This window comes from Megascapheus bottae, chromosome 19 (assembly GCF_031878675.1).
Source record: "Megascapheus bottae isolate mThoBot1 chromosome 19, mThoBot2.hap1, whole genome shotgun sequence".
NCBI classification, from domain to species: domain Eukaryota; kingdom Metazoa; phylum Chordata; class Mammalia; order Rodentia; family Geomyidae; genus Megascapheus; species Megascapheus bottae.
Window position 1 is genome coordinate 12,289,883 of NC_143527.1, and position 20,868 is coordinate 12,310,750.

At 47.9% G+C, this 20,868-nt stretch overlaps 1 protein-coding gene across 1 annotated transcript in view; it reads right to left on the reverse strand.

Annotated features, from left to right (window-relative positions):
- Onecut2 (one cut homeobox 2) overlaps positions 1–20,651 on the reverse strand; it is a 34,737-nt gene extending 14,086 nt beyond the window's left edge. The window contains exon 1 of the mRNA XM_090353039.1: positions 19,409–20,651. Coding sequence (XP_090209165.1) covers positions 19,409–20,651 — 1,243 coding nt within the window. The remainder of the gene's footprint in view (positions 1–19,408) is intronic.
- Positions 20,652–20,868: the final 217 nt, after the last annotated feature.

Genomic DNA, 20,868 nt, shown 5'->3' on the forward strand with positions numbered 1-20,868 from the left:
TGTTTTCTTGGAGTCATCTTTGAAATAAACTAGCTGTACCTATGTCTTTATTTTGGGTCTTTTTCCGAGAGAACTCAAACTAATGACATGCACAGAAAGATACATATACTGTATAAGGACTTGTGCCAGAAAGTGCAGAGCAGCTGTATGCCATCAAATTCAAGACAGACCGACTCCCTTCAACAGGAGAATGGATTAATTGGAGTACACCAGCAATGGAATATGATGAAGTGCTACAGAAAAGGAAACTCCTGCGACATGCAATGACATGTAACAGCATGAACATGATGATGGGGAAAAACAAGGCCAGAGATGAGAGAATACACATCAAGTGGGTGACAGTCACATGACGTTAAAGACAACAAAATACAGTGGCTAAGGGTCCATACTTGAATATAGCAGCTATACCATCTTACATCCTACCACCGGTGTAGTTTCCGATCCTCCCCTGTCCTCACTCGTGTCCTAGCTGCCATTCTGATGGATCAAATACACTTTTAATGGAGAGAACCTGATGTCAGAGCTTTAAGAAGGAACCAAGTGTCCAATGAGCTGCCCCACATCTGTTGAAATGGCTAATTCAAATTCCTTACTCTCCTGTATCTGAGTTTCAAGGGCAGATATGGCTCTGTCTTTACCACAAGTCATAGAAAAGGATAATGTGATGTTCTTATCTCACAGCTCCTTCCCTCATCCCCAACTTCCTCCTCTTTAAGAATCTGCTTCTCTAGGCTGCCCTGGACTCCTCCATCCTGAGGACCAGACCTCACCAAGGGCCTCCTCCCTCCCTGCAGCTGTAACTGGATCCCATCAGAGCTGCCTGAGATCAGAACTAATAGCATTAGACGATCACTCAGGGAGCAGAGCTGCAATTACCCCTTGGATGCTTTCTCCAAGATGACCACATGCAGAACACCAAGAGAGAGGAAAGCGATGAATCACCAAGTGAATTCACTGGAAGATGCTGTAATTAGTGTTATAATTTTTCATGAAAACACTAATGAATATGAAATGTGGCCATGAAACCACTAGGACAATTAATGCTGGGGAGTAATTTGGGGTCAGAGGAGGATACTGGAGACTGTTTAAATAGACTGGCATGCTGACAGCTCAGAAGCCATGGCTTCAAAATCTTCTATTAGCAAGTAGCTTGTTGCTTCAGCAAAAACAACAGCTGGGCTGTCTGAGTTTTCTTTTCTTGTTAAGGTTTCTGAATTTGGAAACAAAGTCACTGATAGGAGCCAAAACAGGAATCTCTTCCAGGAATGGGATGAAAGTCACATGGAATGGATTTGGGGGACATAAGAGAGACAGGGTCCAAATATGTTGAAACAAACAAACAAAAAAGACATCATACAACACCTATTTGTCCATGAAAATAGCTTCTGATAGGATGCCTGCCTGCCTCTCAAACCTGTGATGCTGGATATGGACACACAGGAATGGAACCTTGCTGGTTTAGTTCAACTCTATGAAATGTAGATTGTCTGCTAAACATGCACCCCACGTACAACATGGACCAATTAGGGATTCAGCAGGAACTTACTATGTGTACAGTAGACTTCTGGGTTCTACGCACAGGTTTAGCAGAAGGCCTATAACTCTTATGAGTCTTCAGAGAAGACTGGTGAATAGGACTGAATAATCCTGATGTATATTTGATAAGTCTGCAAAGATGCCAAGTGACAAATGTAGAGTCTGGGAATTTAGCTCATCATAAATTCCATCACTGAAGGTGGCACTCAAACCATGCTGATGAACAGAAGTGCTCACCTTTAGCAGGTTACGAGATATCCTTTGGTATCTCATTAAATCTGTACACCAGTTAGGGAAAGGGGCTGGCACTTTCTGAGGTCAACCCTTTCCCTGATGTCACAGAGCCCATAAACAGTGGCTCACAAACTGCAACTGTTTGACTCTGAGGATCATGTTTCCACACACAATGCAAAGTCAGCCAAGTCTGCTGAATCTTCAGAAAATGTCAAGTCAACAATCCAAGAGTAATAATAACACCAGTTAAATTCACAAGTACCTGCCACATAATAAGCATCTATATGCATTTACTCATTTAAGGGTTACAATAACCTTAGAGTGTGCCTACCATTATTTGAGCACAGAAGTAAATAAGATCTTAAATATTCTCACACATTTCAGAATGCTCAAAGGCTAATTAACAATGCAACCCAAAGCAGTTTTGTGGGATTCTATGTTTGTAAATATACAATTAGCTGAGGGCCAGTGGCTCAAACCTGTACTTCTAGTTACTCCAGGGGCTGAGATCTGACATTCAAAGTGGGAAGCCAGCCTGAGAAGATATCTCTAATTAAGAAACAAAAAGTCAGAAGTAAGGCATGGCTCAAGTGGTACAGCACCCAGCCTTGAGCTAAAAACCTAGGCAAAGGACAGAATGCCCTGAGTTCAAGTCCTAGTATCTATGGGTGCATGCACACACATATACACAATAATAATTTTTTAAGGGCCGGGAGTTTGGCCTAGTGGTTAAAGTGCTTGCCTAGCATGCATGAAGACCCGGGTTCAATTCCTCGGTACCACATACATACAAAAAAGCCGGAAGTGGTGCTGAGGCTCAAGTGGTAGAGCTCTAGCCTTGAGAAAGTCCAAGGACAGTGCTCAGGCCCTGAGCTCAAGCCCAGGACTGGCAAAAAAAATAATAATTTTTTAAAAGAAAACAAAATATGAAATAGTGTTTATGGGATGACAACTCTCCCATTGTGTCTCTATCACCACAGGGTCCCTTGCTGTGGAATTAATGGGATGGCTATCTCAGTGAGAGCCAGGATGGAACAGGAGGAGAGGCTGCTATTAGCAGTAGGGTAGGTGGATGAGAGAAGGCTTTGCTCTAAGCCTTCTTTCTAAAGATTCAACAGATAGGAACTCAAGTCTCTTACACAAAAGAATTGACCTCTGACAACTTCTGTTTGCTTTCAAATCCAAGTGAAAATCCTCACCCCTCAGCCATGCAAATCAGACTTTGGCATGCCCCTCCCACCCCCAAAAGCTGGCTGCCCTGAGCTTATACATTAGGATTTCCATGATTCCAGGTTAATCCAAGAAAGGAATGACTTGCGTTCTTAGTGCTCGGCAATTCTAAAGAATCAGCCTGCCAAACTGCAGACACAAAGCACAAAGATTTTTATGGAATAACTGGGTAAATAAGCTTAATAACCAGTGGCAGCTTGTTATGAATAAGGGGAGACTACATCTGCCTGCTAAGGGTGGTTTTTTTCCTCCCATCATGGGAGGTGTAAACTCTGTGTATTGATTCACAGGATGCCATTTCATATATATGCAGAACAAATCCAGCCAAACAAAGTTATCTGCCCATTGGAACTCAAAAATATTTCTCAATTTAATTTTAAACAGACCTTGAAGTGAAGGAAATTCAATTAGGTAAGTAATATAGAACACAATGAAATGTCCATCAAAATTGCTCCGAAAGGTTTAAAATGTTTTTCCTTTCCAGACAATGTAGTTAGAGCAGCTGAGATATCTATGTTAGTGGCATGCCTTGGAAATCAATGTGATCACCTCTCGGAATTAAGTATGCACAAATGAGAGGCACTGAGATCCATATAAATCAGCTCAAGTAGCCTTCGGTGTAGCTGGCCATTAGGACAGAGGGAGAGAAGGAGATGCTAATGAACACATTATCTAGGCCTACTCACTAATGGGAGGCATCTTGTTATGCCTGAATGGAGAATCAAGACAAAATGGAGAATCACGTCATTTTTTTAAAAAAAAACACCGCTTATATGACTGGGAAAAAAATGGGCCAGGAATTTGGCGTAGTGGTGGAGTGCTTGCCTAGCATGCATGAGGATCCATAGTCTAGAGAAGATGCCCGGGATGAATCAGTGGTCATAGGAGCACAACCAGTCATTTGATACATGGTCCATCCAGATGTACCACAGATGCATGTGCAAGCCCAGCTGAGACCAGTCCAGATCAGCTGAATTCTGTACATAAATGAGAAATGTGTTTGTTGTTGAACAGCATTAGTTTTAGAGTGATGTGTTGCTCAGTATTATTATGGTGATAGATAAATACATCTCATCCTTTGAGTCATACTCTAGGTAGGGGATTTTTAATTCAGCTGAGGGAAAGGAGGGGGGAAGGAGAGAGGGAGAGGAAAAGAAAGAAGAGGAGGAGAAGGAAGAGAAGGAGGAGGAAGAGGAGGAGGAGGAGGAGGAGGAGGAGGAGGAGGAGGAGGAGGAGGAGGAGGAGGGGAAAGAGAAATGAGAATTGTTGCCCTTTAATTATTTCCCAGCATCCTGGGAGAGAGAGATCTGGTTATCTGTCTATACACATACAATGTTCACAGAACCCTCTTAGACTTCCTCTCTTAGCTTGAAGCTCTTCCCTCATCTCAGAAACAGACCCCCAATATTCCAGGATTTGTGAAGCCCGGAAGGGGTAGAATACTTGTGTTCCTGAATTAGAGTTGCTTATCGTAGTCAAGCCCATCTATCTGTACGACGGATTTTCCTCCCTTCTCACTCCAACCTAATCTCCTACCTAATCATCCTGCCCTTTTAACTGACCTTCAGAGTTTGCCTATGGAAACCTGAGGTTTGGGGTGGAAAATTGCAATTCTGACCCTCTTAGTTTTTAGTCCCTTAGCTTCCCTTGGATGGCATGGTGGAGGAGGAGGTAGAAGTACTGGGGAGATAAGAGAAAATGAAGTATGTGGCCCTGCTATAGTCCTTAACCATAGAGGAAGATGGAGCCCAAGACCCTTCAGAGTGGACTCTGAGCTGCCTTCTTCTCTGCCCAGTGTCTGCCTTGGTATCAAAAGAAGCTTACTTTGACTATGCTAGATCCATAAATAAGTCACTTAAGCCAACTGCTTACACACACAAAATTATCATGAAGCACAATGGGGTATTCAGAAAGGGAATCAGAAAATGAAACATCTATAATGTTCAATTTTCTCACTATATTCTATCCACGTGTCTCTTCATGGGTTTTTACTCCTATAATATAAATTTCAGGGCATAATTGTAAAAAGGATAAAAAAATCACAGGGCAACAAATTCTTTCAATTTGAGATGTATGGTAAACAATTAGCATCAGTTTCTCTCTCACTAAAGTTGAGGCAATCGGAAAATCTATCCATATTCAATCCTATACAAATATTGTAAATGAAAAAGGAAGATGTATTTACTCAGATCTTTACAGTTCAGTAAAATATAATGGGGAAAACCTCATTTTTCCCCTTAACCATTTAGATCCATACTGGGTCAGCAGAACTATAGTCATCTCTAAAACATTTGAACTATGGAGTCTCAAATACACCAAGTCATTCTATTCATATATTTATCAAAACATAACAAATGAAAAAAGAGATTACATTTTAAAACATGACCTTTGGAAAAAAGTTTTTGGCAGTATTGGAGGTTGAACTCACAGAGTGAAGGCCATTTACCACTTGAAACAAAACCTCAGCTTCTTTGGCTTACCTGTTTTGTTCTGGTCGTTATTTGGGGATTTCAGGACTTTAACTCAGAGTTTCTAGCTGAGCCATTCCTACAGGGTTTGTTGTGGTTGCTGCTGTTGTTCTTTGCCCTGGTTATTTTTGAGGTAGAGTCTCATTTCCTGCACAGGCATGTTCCTGGACTACAACTCCATCATTGTTCATTGCAGCTGGGATGACAGAACATCCCAACCCCACTCGGCTATCGCTGAAAGAGGCAACCAGAACTTCTTTTCTTCTGCCTAGATTAGCCTTGAACTAGTTTGTTTTTTTTATGATCTCAGGCTCCCAAGTATGCTTTATTTATTCTTTTAAAGAGCTGGCCTAGGACTATGGTCCTCTTATCCATACTGCCCACGTAGTTAAGATTATAAGTATGCACCACCATACCTGGTCCAGGTAAATTTTTTCTTTTCAGGTAAATTTAAGTTAACACCAATCTATACATTTGCAGAATATTAAGTAATGCCCATTGAAGTGTAAACTTTGTTTACTGATAATTAAAATGATGAGTGAGAGGAAAGCAGTTCCATTGCTTTGCTGATCAGATTGCTGGCTCTATTGTTCTGAAGTGGATGAGATTTTCAGCCTTAGATGGAGGGAGAACAGACGTGGCTATTAACCAAGCCATCCATATTCAGTTTGTGTCTAAATTCAGGTTAACATTGGAATCCATTTTTATTCTGTGAGTATTTCTATTATTTAAGGACACATTTTTTCAGAAAAGACCACCCACTTTAAAAGAGAAGCCAGAAAACAATGACAGGTACAAACAAACACATATAACCTACTCCTCCCAGAGTAACTTTCTGTATCTACAATCAACTCACTCAGGGGAGAAAAATGTCTATAGAATTTACCCATTGCAACATCAGCAGAGAGAAGGACAGGAATATGCTATGCTTTTTCTAGAGCGCAGAAAACACCTGGAGAGAATTACAAAAAGAATTTTAAAGCTATACTGTCAACTAAGCGCTAGTGGCTCATGCCTGTAATCCCAGCTACTCAGGAGGCTGGGTCTGAGGATCATGGTTTGAAGTTCATGAGCTCTTATCTTCAATTAACCACCAAAAAACTGGCTCAAGTGGTAGAACACCAGCTGTGAGTAAGGAAGCTATGAGACAGTGCTCAGGCCTTGAATTCAAGTCCCGGAACTGGCACACACACACAAAAGCTGTTTGGAACACAGACATACAGCTGGTATTCAGTAAAGGGAGACTACATTCAACTAGAATGGCTTCAGAGAGAAAGCCAGGGAGAACACAGATGAGGCACTCTAGACAGGAAGAACTGATAAGTTCTGACATGACCAAGAAAACAGTATATGAACAGAATAACAAGGAGAGCTGCCTGGAGGGGGCTAGAAGCAACAGGGAATATGTGTCCAGTGGTTGTTATTTCATAACCTTTGCCTAACTAATGATCATCTGAAACTTTGCACAAGACTTGACTCCACTTTAAGACTTTACAATTGATCTGTAGCTTAGTCAGATCTCCAGTCAGAGACTGGAGAACAAAAATTTGAATGGAAGGAACTAATGGGGAAAAGAGGGTGATAAAGAATGGAATCTTAAGAGGGCAAGAGAGACAGAGGCCCAGAACAAGTAGAGGACTGGACAGGAAGATCACACCTCTTCCTCTTCACACAAAGGAAGAAAGGCTGAAGATCTCAGATTTTAAAGCTGAATAAGAATTTACTCTTACACTTTGAATGTGACCTGTACTGAACTCTGATATTATCCTAGAAGAAACTCTACCCAAGATAACTTTTATTTTCTAGTTGGAAATCCAGGATACTTACTTGCATAAAAAATGCTTGCTATGTTTAAAATAGTTGAACTCAAAGACTATAGAATAGGTTTTGTTTACATAGAAATTCTGTCAAAAATCTCTTTTAAAAACTATACTGAAGCTGGGTTCTGGTGGGCTCACGCCTGTAATCTAACTAATAAGGATGCTGAAACTGGAAGACAGCAGTTAGAAACTAGCCTGGGCATGAAAGTATATAAGATTCCAAAAGCTCAAGTATATAAGATTCTAAAGCTCAAGTGATGAGCACACACTTTGAGCAAAAAAGCTCTGGGACAGGCCGGGAGTTTGGCCTAGTGGTTAAAGTGCTTGCCTAGCATGCATGAAGACCCAGGTTCGATTCCTCGGTACCACATATAGAAAAAAAAAAAAGCCAGAAGTGGTGCTGAGGCTCAAGTGGTAGAGCTCTAGCCTTGAGAAAGTCCAAGGACAGTGCTCAGGCCCTGAGCTCAAGCCCAGGACTGGCAAAAAAAAAAAAAAAAAAAAGCTCTGGGACAGTACCTAGGCCCTGAGTTCAAGCTCCTGGACTAGTCAGTGTGCACATGTGTACACACACCACCACCACCACCACCACCACCATACTGCACTAACTAGAAAGAAAATACATTTACAGCATTCTTGCAGAGTGTAATACTGAGTTTTAATAAGATATAGTGATTCACATAAAGCATTTTTAAATGCTATATACTGAACTGGCAAATCTATGTTTTACTTGAAAAGATTCTGCTGCTGTAATTCAACAACTACTTATAAATGCAAGTCCACAAACTCAACATAACAGAGCTTATGAGATGACTCTAGGCAGAACTTATTGAATACATAAAATCAGTTTTCAGATTGGATTCAGATATTTTCCTGCTCATTTTTTAGACCCACAGTAAGACCCACAGTAAGTCTTTTGTAAACACTAGTGGTGAATACTCTACCAAACTTACATTATTTGTGGCTATCTTTTCCCTCTTTTCACACAAGGGCCACTTGGGGTTCAAAGATGAATTGTCCCAAGACAGGAAATCTCATTCACCAGACCCTTTACTTTCTTTTAAAGGCCCATGCTGTCCTGTTTCTAGGCTACACCTCCCTGAGAGCCACTTCAGCAACAGACTGGGTCTGAACTGAAGTTCCTTAAAAAAAAAAAAAAGTAAAAGTTTTACATTTTAATTAGCTTTCAGAAGTCAAGGGCCATTTGCAAAGTGATGTGAGTGGTTGTCCAAGCTGTGACCACAAGGACACACCTGCCTCTTTTCTCTGGAACAAAACTACAAATAAAATGGAGTCAGTGATTGACAAAGGCCAGAGTCAGGGGTCAGTGCAGCAAGTCGGCTTTCACCCTGGCCAGAGCCATATGACTCCATTGTGAAGGCTGGGGAGAGGGACTCAACATTCCCTAGTTCTTTGGGGTGAGGGGAGGGGAGGGAGTAGGGGCAAAAAGGAGGGGCTTCTTAAAGAAACACACACAATCAATAACTCTCCAGCAATCAAACCTAGTCCCTAGTTTTATATGAAGCAGAGCTATTACTGCTAATTTCATGAAAATGTTGTTAATGAAGACCACGGAGGTGGGTAACAGAATATTTGTGTTACATGTGTGCAAAAAGACAGAAAAACTTGAAATGAATTCCTAAATCTTCAGATACTATGGCAGACAGTGTCTACACAAGACGGAAACAAGGACAAAGCTCAGTTTCTCTGCCTCACAAGAGAGGTCTTGCTCTTCCTTTCACATCTTTTGTCTTCTCACCCAACCTCTAAAATCTTTATTATCACTGACCTCACACAGAAACCCCAAGAAAACAGAAAATACGAAGCCTTATTCTTCCTCGGGAAATGGAATCTGCAGGACGCGGGGTGACTGGTCTGGGTCCTGACAATATTGAATACAGTACAGGACTCATCTCCCTTCTCTTGAGGATGCTTCATGGTGCTGTTCGTGGTGCTGAAAACGGCGCCACTTCACAGAGCCAGCAGCCCAGCCGCAGGCTTTGGTCTGACAAGTGTAGCAAAGCTAGTCAGGGCAAGAGTGGCTGTCTACAGAGCTGCTGACATCTCCAGAGCTGGGCTCTGGTCTCCCTCCTTTGCAAATGTAAAATGGCTGGGTTCATTTTTCCTAGATCCTACATTGAGCTGGCTTATTCGGTATGCCTTTTTCTCAATGGCCTCTCTGTCTTCCCTACCCTCTCTTGTTCGTACTATAGTTTAGCTTTACTGAGCACACAGGCCTCTTTGGCCCCATCAATGGAATCATTCTCCCAAGTATTTCTTGCCTTCTCTGCTTCTTCTCCTCAAACACCTCCAACCACACAGGATACAGTCACATGTCAACAAGATCAAACCATCTTACCTATGACAGAACTTAGCCACTGGTTTTTTCCTTAGCAATCAATTAGGAGAGAGAGAAACCCAAAAGGTTAGAGGAAAGGCCCTTATGATCTAGCTGGAAGGCTATGTTTTGGATGGTGGATGATCCGAGGTAGATGAATGAAACAGAGATGCTGGGAGTAACAGGAAGGAGCTTGGATCTTGCGGGAGGATTAGGGCTGATTGCAGTTCAAAAACTCCCAGCAGGTGGCATGATAGTTCCCAGTGCTGGTGGCTGGAGGCGTGTACTCCTGCCCCAGCTACTCTTTGAACCTTCCTTCTGCCCAGAACCTTCCTCCAGTTCCTCCACCCCTACTGTGTTGGAGATCTGTCGTTCTCTTGGGCCAAGTACTTACCCAAACTATATCCTTGCTAAAAGCACCAGGTGCACAGATCTACTTAACTGTAATGCACAGTAATGAAGGGAACACAAATAGAAAAGACAGAGTCAGTGGGAGGAGTGTGTGTGTGTGTGTGTGTGTGTGTGTGTGTGTGTGTGTGTGATTGATGGTACTCAGATCAAAACTGTTTAATCATCAATAACATGATTCAGCAATTGGGAAATGTAAACAAATTGGGCAACTGCCTGCTTTGGTCAAGGCTCTGTAGGGGCCCACAGGGCTGAGCCAACCCCTAGGGAGGGCTGTGCCAGCAGGATAAGGCAGAGCTGGCTGTACCTACAGACTGACTGGCGTGACCTTTGGCTTTTGCCGCACACTCACAGTTGGGCCAGGGTTAATAGCACTTTGCAGGGAGCTCCAATTGAGTAAACAAAAAAAAAAAATGCCTTGCCCTGTTCTAATGGAGCACATTATTCCAAAGCCTAAACCTTCATCCAAGCCCCTGCAGCTGCTCTGCAGGTCAGAGCTACCAATAAAGCAATTAGCCAATGAGAAAACTCTTCTTCCCTGAGGGGGACTTGAGGGTTTTGTTGCCGTGCTTTGCTTTGGGTTTTTAAACAGGCAATCCAAGTTGATCTTGGCCTCTTACATCAGACTCCAGGATTAGGACAGTGAAATTGTGTGTTTGCTGAGTGTGATGTTTTAAGGGACTGGTCTGTTGGTCAGCACAGGCCGGAGAGCTCACTGCTTCCTGTTCAATTAACCTGAACCATAGCTGAACTCTGCCCTCTGAACCCGTTCAGCAGATAAATACATTAGCTCACCTAAGGAATCATTAATATTTTTCAATCACATAAAACAAACATGAATGTCCCCAAACAACACGAGAGATATTCAATTAGGAGCAGCTCATGTACTGTGTTGGGGGTGGGGGATGGGCGACATCTCATCACGGATGGTATTTACAGAGCAAAGAAGGATTGGGAAGGAAATGAAACAGATCCTGTTGGTAGTTCTACAGACAAAGAAGACTTTGATTTTTTTTTCATATCCACAAGAGGAATACTAAGCAACATTTAGAAACTCCTGTTCCATCGACAACTCTCATCCCTGGACCAGCATCTACCCACTTCCATCAGAATGAACAGTTAGCTCCACACCCCCTCTCTCCCTAGGGATACCTGAGTCCACACACATATGCAGAGTTCAAAATGTTCTGTTTCCAAGTCCTGTTGTATTTCTAAGTCCTGGTTTTCTACCAATGAACTCAGAGATTTTTCTGGTAGTATCACTGCTGTTTAGTGAACCAGCTTCAATGAACCAAATTCAGGCTTTATTGAAATAATTTCAATCAAGAAGAAAACAGTCTTCCTCAGTTCAGCAGTGATGCTTAATAGACACTGCTAGAGATGAATTATACAACTTGGGAGGGTGGAGGAGGGGGGAAACTGGGAGAAAATGAGGGAGGGGTGACACTGTTAAAAAAAAAGAACTGTACTTATTATCTGATTTATGTAATTGTTGCAGCTCTGTACATCATCTTTACGATATTTTTTTGAAAAAGAAAGAAAATGGCGTTCCTATGGCATTGCTAGTCTATGCATATAAATGGACTTTTCTTTGTGGGGTGAAAAACGGAAGGAAAGGGAGAGAAAGAGGGGAGGGAAAGGGGGGAGCAGACTATATAAACCTATTTCGTCTTTATCCATGCATGTCATCTTAGAAGAATGAGAAAAACATCCCTAAGTCATTACTCATTTCTGTTTGATTTAATTTTGCTTCCCACAATTCTGCTTCCTGACATCACCCCCCCACCCTCTTTTCATTTTTGTTTGGTTTGGAGTATGTGGGCTTAATGCCCAGCTATCCTAGATGAGAACACTTAAAGGAATATCACAAGCACGAGGGGTAAATCTATTGAACGAGGGGTCTTTAACTATGTGGTTTCCTTAAAGGGAAAGGTTGGATCAATAGGATCAATAGGAAAGGTTTCCCTGGCCCTGCATTAAAGGGTAAGGGCTTCTCTTTTCACTGGTTTAACTTTACTCTCTGACAAATGCAAATCAATGGATCTGTGTTTACAACAGATTCCCTAACAGACTGAGCTTGGGCAAAGCCCAAAGCCTTTCCCAGGGGCTGGTGAAGGATGATAAGCTGCTGCAGGCTCCAGGTGAGGCTTTCACTCAGGACAGGAGGAGCTGGCAACGGCTATGAAGCCCCTTTAAAAGAAGAGGCTTTCTGCCTATGACCTCTGCCAAAGAGGGTAGCGAAATAGAAAACCAAAATATCTTCCTTTAAGGATGTCAAGGTAATAGAAATATAAAGCCCACATCCTTGGACCCAATGAAGGAGTCAACCTGGCTTCCCATGCATATAGATCTTGGAGCTGATTACACAGAGGAAGTGCTAGTGAAGTATTTGCAGTGGAGAGGGGAGAGCATTTGAGCTCCAGGGCTGCTTCTGCCCTTTCTTAGGTGGTTAACTGGTCTCTAGTAATAACTAGGCAAATCCCTGAAACTGGGGGGATTTTTCCTTGCTTAATTTTGCATTTCTCTTTTAAAAAAATGTGATGCTTTCCAGAGATTACATGACTTCAAGTCAATAGCAGTTACAGAGAAATTATTTTTCTTTCTGCAGGAGAAAGTATATGTATATTTGATTACACAAGCCAAAGTCCAGTGCTGATTAAATTACATCGAAGGTGTGTTTCCAACCCAAACAAAGTCTGCTTTCTACTGAAAGAGTAATGATTCCTCAAATGGTAAAAGAGGTGCCAAGGTGGAATAAAGAGCCTCCCTGCCCTCTGGGACAATTTGTGTGGGACAGTTTTTCATAATAAATGTCCACATCTTCTAGGAACCCCGCTTCCCAACTGAGACAATCTCCATTGCACCTTTCACAGCATGGCTCCATGGCCTGTGCATTTGTCTTCTGTCTTGGCATCAGATGGCTGGGTAAGCCAATCAGCTTCCGATGTTCTCTCTCCCTCTTTAGGCCTACAAAACCCCTAGTGCTTTTAAAAAAAAAATTTTTTTTTTAATCAGTCCTTTCCTTGCAAAGGCAGACTTGAATATCAAAAGTCTTCCCCAAAGGCCCAGAGGTTAGTTAGGGAAAGATTAGGAGAAGCTGGCCCTTCTCCTGGATGGGTCAGCTCTGGGTCTGCAGCTGAGGGCACAAACTCCACAGAACTTCCTCATAATAGACTCACCTTGCTCCCCAAGAAGAGTTAGTCCCCAAAAGAAGCAGCTTCCTTCGGTTCAGAGAAAAGAAAGAAGTTCCTAAAATGTTTAGGATAAGCACAGTCCAGAACCCACAGGTAAAAAGTCTAAAAAGCTCAGGATACCTTTAGCTTCACCCTCTTCTCCAGGGTCATGTATGTGGGCAACTATTTCTACTTATGCCCTCCTTATTTCCCTTCCTTTGGCCAGAACCCAGAAACTAAATCTCTCTGCTTTTCCTTTGAGGTTTTTATTTCTCCAGGGACACCCCCTGCATGAAACCACTTTTCATGAAGACAATCCAGTCACTAGGTATGATACTGGGGCCCAGTGTTTTCTTTCTGAGAGCCCTCTAACCCTACTCTGCTGGATTTCCTTTAGAAATAGATGCTAAGAAATCTGAGAGCCTGAGGAGGATTTCTCCCTGGGGTGACTTAAGAATGAAGTCCTAGAAAGCTGCTGGGGTGGGGTGGGGGAGTTCTGGTGGTTCAGGGTGGAAGTAGCTCGACAGGAGAGAGGAGGGATTCTGATGCTCTGTGGGGAATCCACTTATCCTCTGTTGGCCTCCTACCTTTCAGAAGGATCTGGATGTCCTGGGATTCTAACATAGGGAGCAGGCAGCCTGACATTCTTGCTCATCAAAGGCCCATTCTCCCCTCCCAGTGCCAAGAAGTCTCTTATATGAGGTGTATGCTAAGGAGCCACTTGTCTTCCAGGCTTCCTTCCTTAGAAGGAAACCCTAACACCCTCAGTGCCTGTACATGGCCCCTTGACCTCACTCATACAGTTTTGGAGGAGAAAGTAGAGGGCACTCTCTAAGAACTGAGGTGGAAAATTCCTTTGTTTAAGGAAAACCACTGGTGAGAAGGGGAAAAAAAAAACCTCACACATCTGTGCAAAATATGCAAGATTCCTCCCCCCAACCCTCCTTTCTTCCTCATTGTTCTTGAAGAATGTAAGAAAATACTCCTTTCTCTCCAGAAACGAGACCTTCTCTTGAAATTTAGTTTTTCAAACAGAAATATTTATAATAATAAAGAAAACAAACCAGTTTAGTTCCGATTCTGTCCCTACTATAAAATTCACTTCAATGCCCTTCAGAAAAGCCGCCACTTGGCAAGCACTGGAGCTATCAAGGAGCTAGGGTGGCCCCCCAAACAGAAAAAGGTTTCTCTTCTAATCAATGTGGGTGCCTCAGAGAAAATTCCCTACCGACTATGGGCCTGTGACTCTTGCCTTAGAATCCTTGAGGACACAACTAGAAATAATTTCCCGTATGAATAATTTCCTAAGCAGAGTAGGGATGGGCGCTCTCCAGACTGCTTTCCCTACAGTCTTGTAAGGTAAGAGACAAGACTATTCCCTGGTTGACCCAATTAGCAGGAAGCATAACTACTCCTTTCTGGAGGGCTGCAGTTTATGCATTTTGATACTGGTCTGGTATTTAGTTCCCCAACTACCACATTTGCATACAAAGTCTGGTGAGCGGGGACTGGGTGGAGGAGGCAGAGCGTGGTAAGGTGTGAACCAGCTGGCAGCTTTCGCCTTGCCATTTCCACCGCACACGGACTTCGAATTCAAAAACAACGGGACTCTCTCGGGGACCGTTTCGATGCCAGTAAAGAAGAAAGAGGAAGTGGAAGGAAAGAGAGGAACAGGAGGAGTCGAAGTATTAGTAGTGGTTGCCCACGCTGTGGGCCCAGCTGAGGGCCACGGGGAGCTAAGGGTGACAGCTGCTTAAGAACTGGAGACCCGGGAGGATTTTTTGTGTCGCGCGTCTCCGGAGGGACAGGAAACTTCCCAGGGATTTTGCAGGGAGTGAGGGAGAGAGGGAAGGAGGAGTAAATCCTGGTAAGAAAAGGAGCTGCGGTCAGGCGGGAGGAACTAGCCGGTCGGCGAGGCGGCGCAGCGGGAGCGCCGGGAGCCCGGGCGCAGGCGAGCGCTCTGCTGGGAAGAGCGCGCCGACCGGCTTACTGGAAACGCGCCGGATCAGGTTCCAGATCAATGAAATCTGGGTCCACACGTTTACGTTACTGTTGCCAGCATTAATGCTCTTTTAATCTTCTAAACATTATCAGCATCGATCTCCCTCCATATACACATTTGTTTGAGAAAGTGACATAACCACATGGTGGGAAGCCTGGAATAGAAAGAAACGCGCCGCCTCTCCCGACGCAGGCGCCCGGTGTTTTGGGATACTTCTCACGCTTGGGTTCACCTCTTTCCTCGCATCCTGCTTCCTCGGCCCACTCCTATTCACCCTACTGGGTGTTCAGGAGACGTTCTTCTGGGCCCGGGACTCGATGGTAGCGAGCTTTTCAATTATTAATCCCATCAGCCAGAAGGCAAGGAACACATCGTCTGCTCCGCACTGGTGTGGGCTGCGTTTAGTCTTCTGGGCTGAGATCTTGAACTAAACCTGGGGTTATAGGTGGGTTGGGCAGGGAGCCCAAGAAGCAGGAGATGGGGGCTGGGTGGAGAGGAGGGGTGGCTAAGAAGGAGCTGCTCAGCGGGAGATGGAAATGCGTTTCTGAGACGCTGGCCCGAGCCACGCGTTGCACACTGTTACCCCATCAGGAGGGGCACGAATCTGAATTAGACAACACGACTACCTGGGCATTAGGCACTGCCAAGACTGGCCCTACGGCAGCTGTGCCAGGCTGAACAAGCCACAGCCTGGCTTGGTTCCGGGCTTTCGGCCGGCTGAACTGAGTTGGTTGGAACCTGGTGGTAGTTTGGAGGTGCTGCCTGGAGATCCGGCATCTGTCCACAGTGGGAGTCAGGAGGCAGGCCAGGGGCAGACTACCAGGGAAGTTGGGATGACAAGAGGTAGAAACCTAGACAGGGAAGGCAATCAAAGACCTGCTCTTTTCAACTATTAGAAAACAAAAATAAAAACCTCCAGCCGGAGAGGACTCTCTTCTCGGCTAAGGACAGGTTCAGTTCTCACCTAAATTCTCAGCGTCCCTCTTGTGTGCGTTTACACACCACCTGAAGACCCTTTGGTTCAAAGCTTGGTTGCATGCATGCTCAAACCCAAAAGGTAATTTGTCCTCACTGTTTCCCGCAAGGCAAATGAAAGCAGACAGACCCACGAGTCTAGGCTGGGGAATTCTGAGTAGAACCCCCTGGTGGGGCAACCACTTGCTGCTAATCTCACCTTTTTCCAAGGAAACTGCAATTCCTTTTTCTGATATCTAAGGTTTGGGCAAATGGATTTTCCCTGGCATCTCTCCCCTCCCCTAGACCTGACCAGGCCTCGATCAGAAAGGCTCAGAAAGGTGAGCCTTGGAGCAAGCAAGGGGCATAAAGATTGAATCTTCCTGGTGACTGTGTGTGCTTGGCAGGGCAGACTAGAAGCTTGTTAAGGCCTCTGGCAGGATCCAGGGGAACCAAAATGAAAGGGGGGTGGGAGCAGGAAAGGAGAATGAGAAAGTCAGAGGAGAAAGGGGGAGGGGAAAAGGTAGGGGAGAAGCCACTGACTCTAGGATGGAGGTGCTTGTTTTGGCTATTAGGTTTTCTAGTCCAGTGGAATCACCTTTCGGAGCAGCTGGGATGTTTAAGCACTGGGACTCAAAGGCACGAGTCCTCCACCGGGATTCCAATCAATACTCCTGGCAGAGAAGGCCTCCCTTTTCTTCTCCATTTTTCTCCCGTCTCCTCCTGTTTCAGATCACATAATACCTGCTTACTAGTCCCAGCTTCTACGTGTCTGAAGAGACTGATCTACTGACCTCAAACTGAAAAGCCCGCTATGTAATAATAACCACTCAACACACTTGTAGTTGAAGATAAAATGGCCAGATAAAAAGGCTAAAGCTCTTGTCCCTTTTCAACCTAGGGTAATAAAACAGATGCACATCTGAATGCTCAAGCAAAGCCGGTCCTTTCTCAGGCACTTCTGTCCGGAGGGGGAGGCATTCAGACTCCTGCTGGGAAGCTTCAGTTCTACGCAGGCCAGGGTCTCAAGCCTGCCCCTGAGGGCCCACCCCTAGGGCTTTCAGGGAGGACCAGGCACTCTTTGCCCTCCCAGCCATACTTAGGGCCATGGCATAAATGGAAGGACGCTAATAGGTGACCATTCCTTCTGTGTAGTTTTTAGACCTACATAGGCAGGAGGCAAAGAGTTTTCAAAACACTGTGTTCTCTGCAGGATAGGTGTGAGGGGACAGCGACGCTCTGAGAGGGGGCAGACTAGAATAGCTTGTCATTTAACTGTACCCCAAGAGCAGCTGCCAAGGTCCTGCTGGCCTGAAGTGTTCCAGGAAGCCAGCCGGTGTCGGATCCCTCCTGAGAGGGCCCTGCCACGTTTAGGGGAACGTTACACAAAGGCGCTTTAATAATGGAAGCTGTCAGTAAGCCTCCAGCTTATTCCTCACCTGCACTCTCTTCTTACTGCTTTATCTTTTATAGGAACCAACAGCAAGGGGTGGGGGAGAGGATTAAGAATAAACTAAAGAAGAAAAGAAAATAGACTTCTAAGTCCACTCAAAAGTGTCCTGAGCCCACCGACTTGGGAAAGCTCTTAGGAGGCTTCCTTTGCTTTTTTAGATCCCCATCCCCAGCCAGTTAGGAGTAGTCACTGAAGTCCCCAGGACTTCAAGAAGGGGGTGTCGGAGAGGAAATGCCCACTCCCTAAGTGAACTCGCTGCTTGTCATAGTCCCCAGTCCTGTGGGGGCGTCCGTAGAATGCCCCCCAAGCGCCGGGTGTGTGTGTGTGTGTGTGTGTGTGTTGGGTGCGGGGGGAGGTAGTCCTGGGGATCCGCAGTGGGAACTCGAGCTCGCAGCTTCCGGAAACACTCAGGGCACCGCCGGGTTCGGAATCCGGTACGCCCCAATATCCTCGCACTATGCAAATCAGTGCCACCCAGAATTATTCTTCTATAGAAGAAATCACCGTATCCGAGACGCCCTCCCTCCCCTGCCCAGTCAAGAAGAGTCGTCCGGACCAGCGCAGGGGTATTGTGTGTCCTTCCCAGTGCGGGGTCTGGACACTCAGCTCCCCGGGCTCCGTGCGGTGGGCGAAGCGGGCGCCACGCGCGCCGCGCCAGGTCTGTGCGCCCCAAAGCGCTCTACCGCGTGCCAATCGCAGCCACGGCAGCCCCGTTCGCTCCCGCTCGCTCGGGCACCCGCCGCCCAAAGCTTGGGTTTCTGAGCTCCTAGAACAATAGAGGGCTGTACCTCGCGGCTCGGCCGCTAGAGGAGGCACAAAGAGCCGAGCCCGCTCCAGAACAATGTAACCCGCGCGTCGGTCCCGTCCCCTCCCGCCCGCCGCCGGGCTCCGCGCGCGGCCGCCGTCCGCTTCCAGCAAAGGCGGAGCTGCCAGCCCGCCGCGCTCGAGACGCGTTCACTAACCTGCCCCTGAATTTCTCAGCCCCAGTTCCAGCGAGCTCCCCAGCGCCCCGAGGCCCGGCCAAGCGCGGCCAACCCCAGAGACCGCCCCGAGCGGAGCCGGCGGGACCGGCGAGGGAGGCGGCGCGCTCTCCACTCAGTCTCCCTCCCCTGCCCAAAGCGGAGCGTGTCAACAGTCCCCACCTGCGTCCCGGCACCCGCTCCCCTTTCTACGGGCTGGGGCCGCGGAGCTGTCCACACTCCTCTCTGTCCCTGAAGCTGGGCCAGAAGGTCCCGGCGAACACACCGAAGCCGGAGGAGGGCTCCGGAATCGGCGTGTGCAGCCGGAGCGCCGGTTCCCGGCGGGGGCGAGGGTCGTGCCAAAGACTGAAGAAGTTTGCCTGCTATAGCGGAGGGCAGGAATGGAGAGCTCTTTTTCCCTTCCAAGAAGAAGAAAGGGGAAAAAAGCTCTTCAAGAGTCTCCATCTAGGGAGAGTAGGCAGGCTGGAAAACCCAGCGGGGTGGTCCGAGAGTTCAAGCGCACACGATTTCGAGTAGGAGCAGTTCCCGGGTTCTGCATTCCTCCTCACTGCTGGGGAGGAGGGGAGGAAAAGTGAGGGCACACGAGTGTAGAGCGCGTGAAACGGGGGGGGGGCGGACAGTCCATGAAAGCTAAGGGACAAGGAGGGGGGGAGTAGAAGGCAAAAGAGAGGGAGGAAGAAGAGGGAACAGAGACAGAAGAAGCGGAAGAAAACGGGGGAAGCGTGTAGGAGCTGGGGGAGAACTTCAAGGTCCCCCCCCCCCCCGGCCACCGCCGGACTCGGGTGGCCCCGGCGCCCGGCCTCGGATGGGCTTACCTGCCAGGCGTAAGGCGGACATGCGCTGGAACTCCGGCTCCTGCAGCCACTTCCACATCCTGCGAAAGGTCTCCCTGCCAGATTTGAGTTTACTCCAGGGTTTGGGATTCCGGAGCAGGTCGGAGAGAGTCCCCTGAGAGCGGCACAGCACCCTCTGGGCGAAGATGGCCTGGGGGATGCTGTAGCGTTTCAGCTCGGCCGTGATGCGCTGGGCCACCTCTTTGGTGTTGATCTCCTCTAGCTGGCCCGACGTGGCCACCTGCGAGCCGGACGACGACGACGGGGGCCGGTCGCGGCTGGGAGCCAGCACCGGCCCGTGGGACTGAGTGTGGCCCGGGTGGTGCAGACCGTTGAGATGCGACATCATGGCCGCGGGCGGGGTGCCCAGGCCTCGGGACAGGTGCTGCTCACCTCGGGTCAGCATGGCAGTGTGGTGCGCGTCGAAGTTGGGGCTGAGCATCTTGTCGTGGCCCGGCGGGCCGTAGTTGGGCAGGCTCTGCTGCGCGTTGTGGAGGCCGCCCAGCCCGTTGCCCAGCGGCGTGGCGGCCAGCGGGGACAGGCTCTGGCTCATGCCGGGCATCTCCTTGTACGGGCTGTACAGGTTGTTCATGGCCGGGAGCCCGCGCTCGTCGCGCATGAGGGTGAAGCTGCCGCTGACGTTGCCCGACAGTCGCTGGTGGTGGTGGTGGTGGTGGTGGTGCGGGTGGTGGTGCGGGTGCGGGTGGTGGAACTTGTCGGAGACCGTGGAGATGGGCGGCAGCGGCTGGAGCGGCGTCAGCGTGGTGTAGGTGTTGCTCATGCCCATGCCGGGCGGGGACGAGTCGCAGGACATGCTCATGGCGTGGTGCAGCGGGATGGAGAGCTCGGGCCGGTAGTCGCTGCCGTCCAGGATCGAGGCCATGCTGGTGACCATGGCCGAGCGCGACGCCGCCGCCGCCGCCGCGGCCGCCGCCGCCGCCGCGGTGCCCAGCTCCTGGTGCGCGGCCGGAGGGGGCGGCGGCGGGCCCCGCAGCGAGCCGGCGGCGCCGCGGCCCGCGTGGTGGGGGCTGGGGCTGGCCAGCAGCTCCTGCTCATGGCCCGGACCCCCGCCGCCGCCCCCGCCGCCCCCGCCGCCGCCCCCGCCGCTGCCGCCGCCGGCCGGCCCGTGCAAAGTGCCCAGACTTTCCATTGTCAGCTCCGGGTTCATGGCGCAGCCTTCTAGGTCTTTGGTGAGGCATCGATAGGCGGTGTAGGCAGCCTTCATTCAGTCCATCGGGGCCCGGGGGCGGCGGGGGCGGCGGGGGCGGCCGGCGGGCAGGCGGGGCGCGCGTGGCGGGACTCGGCCGCAGGAGCGGGGGCGGGCACGGGAGTGCGTGGCTGTGCGCCCGGGGAGCTCGCGTGCGGGTGTGTGCCCCGGGCTGCCGGCGGGCAGGCGGACGGGCGGGCGGGCGCGCCCGGGGTGGGGGCGGGGTGGGGGCGGA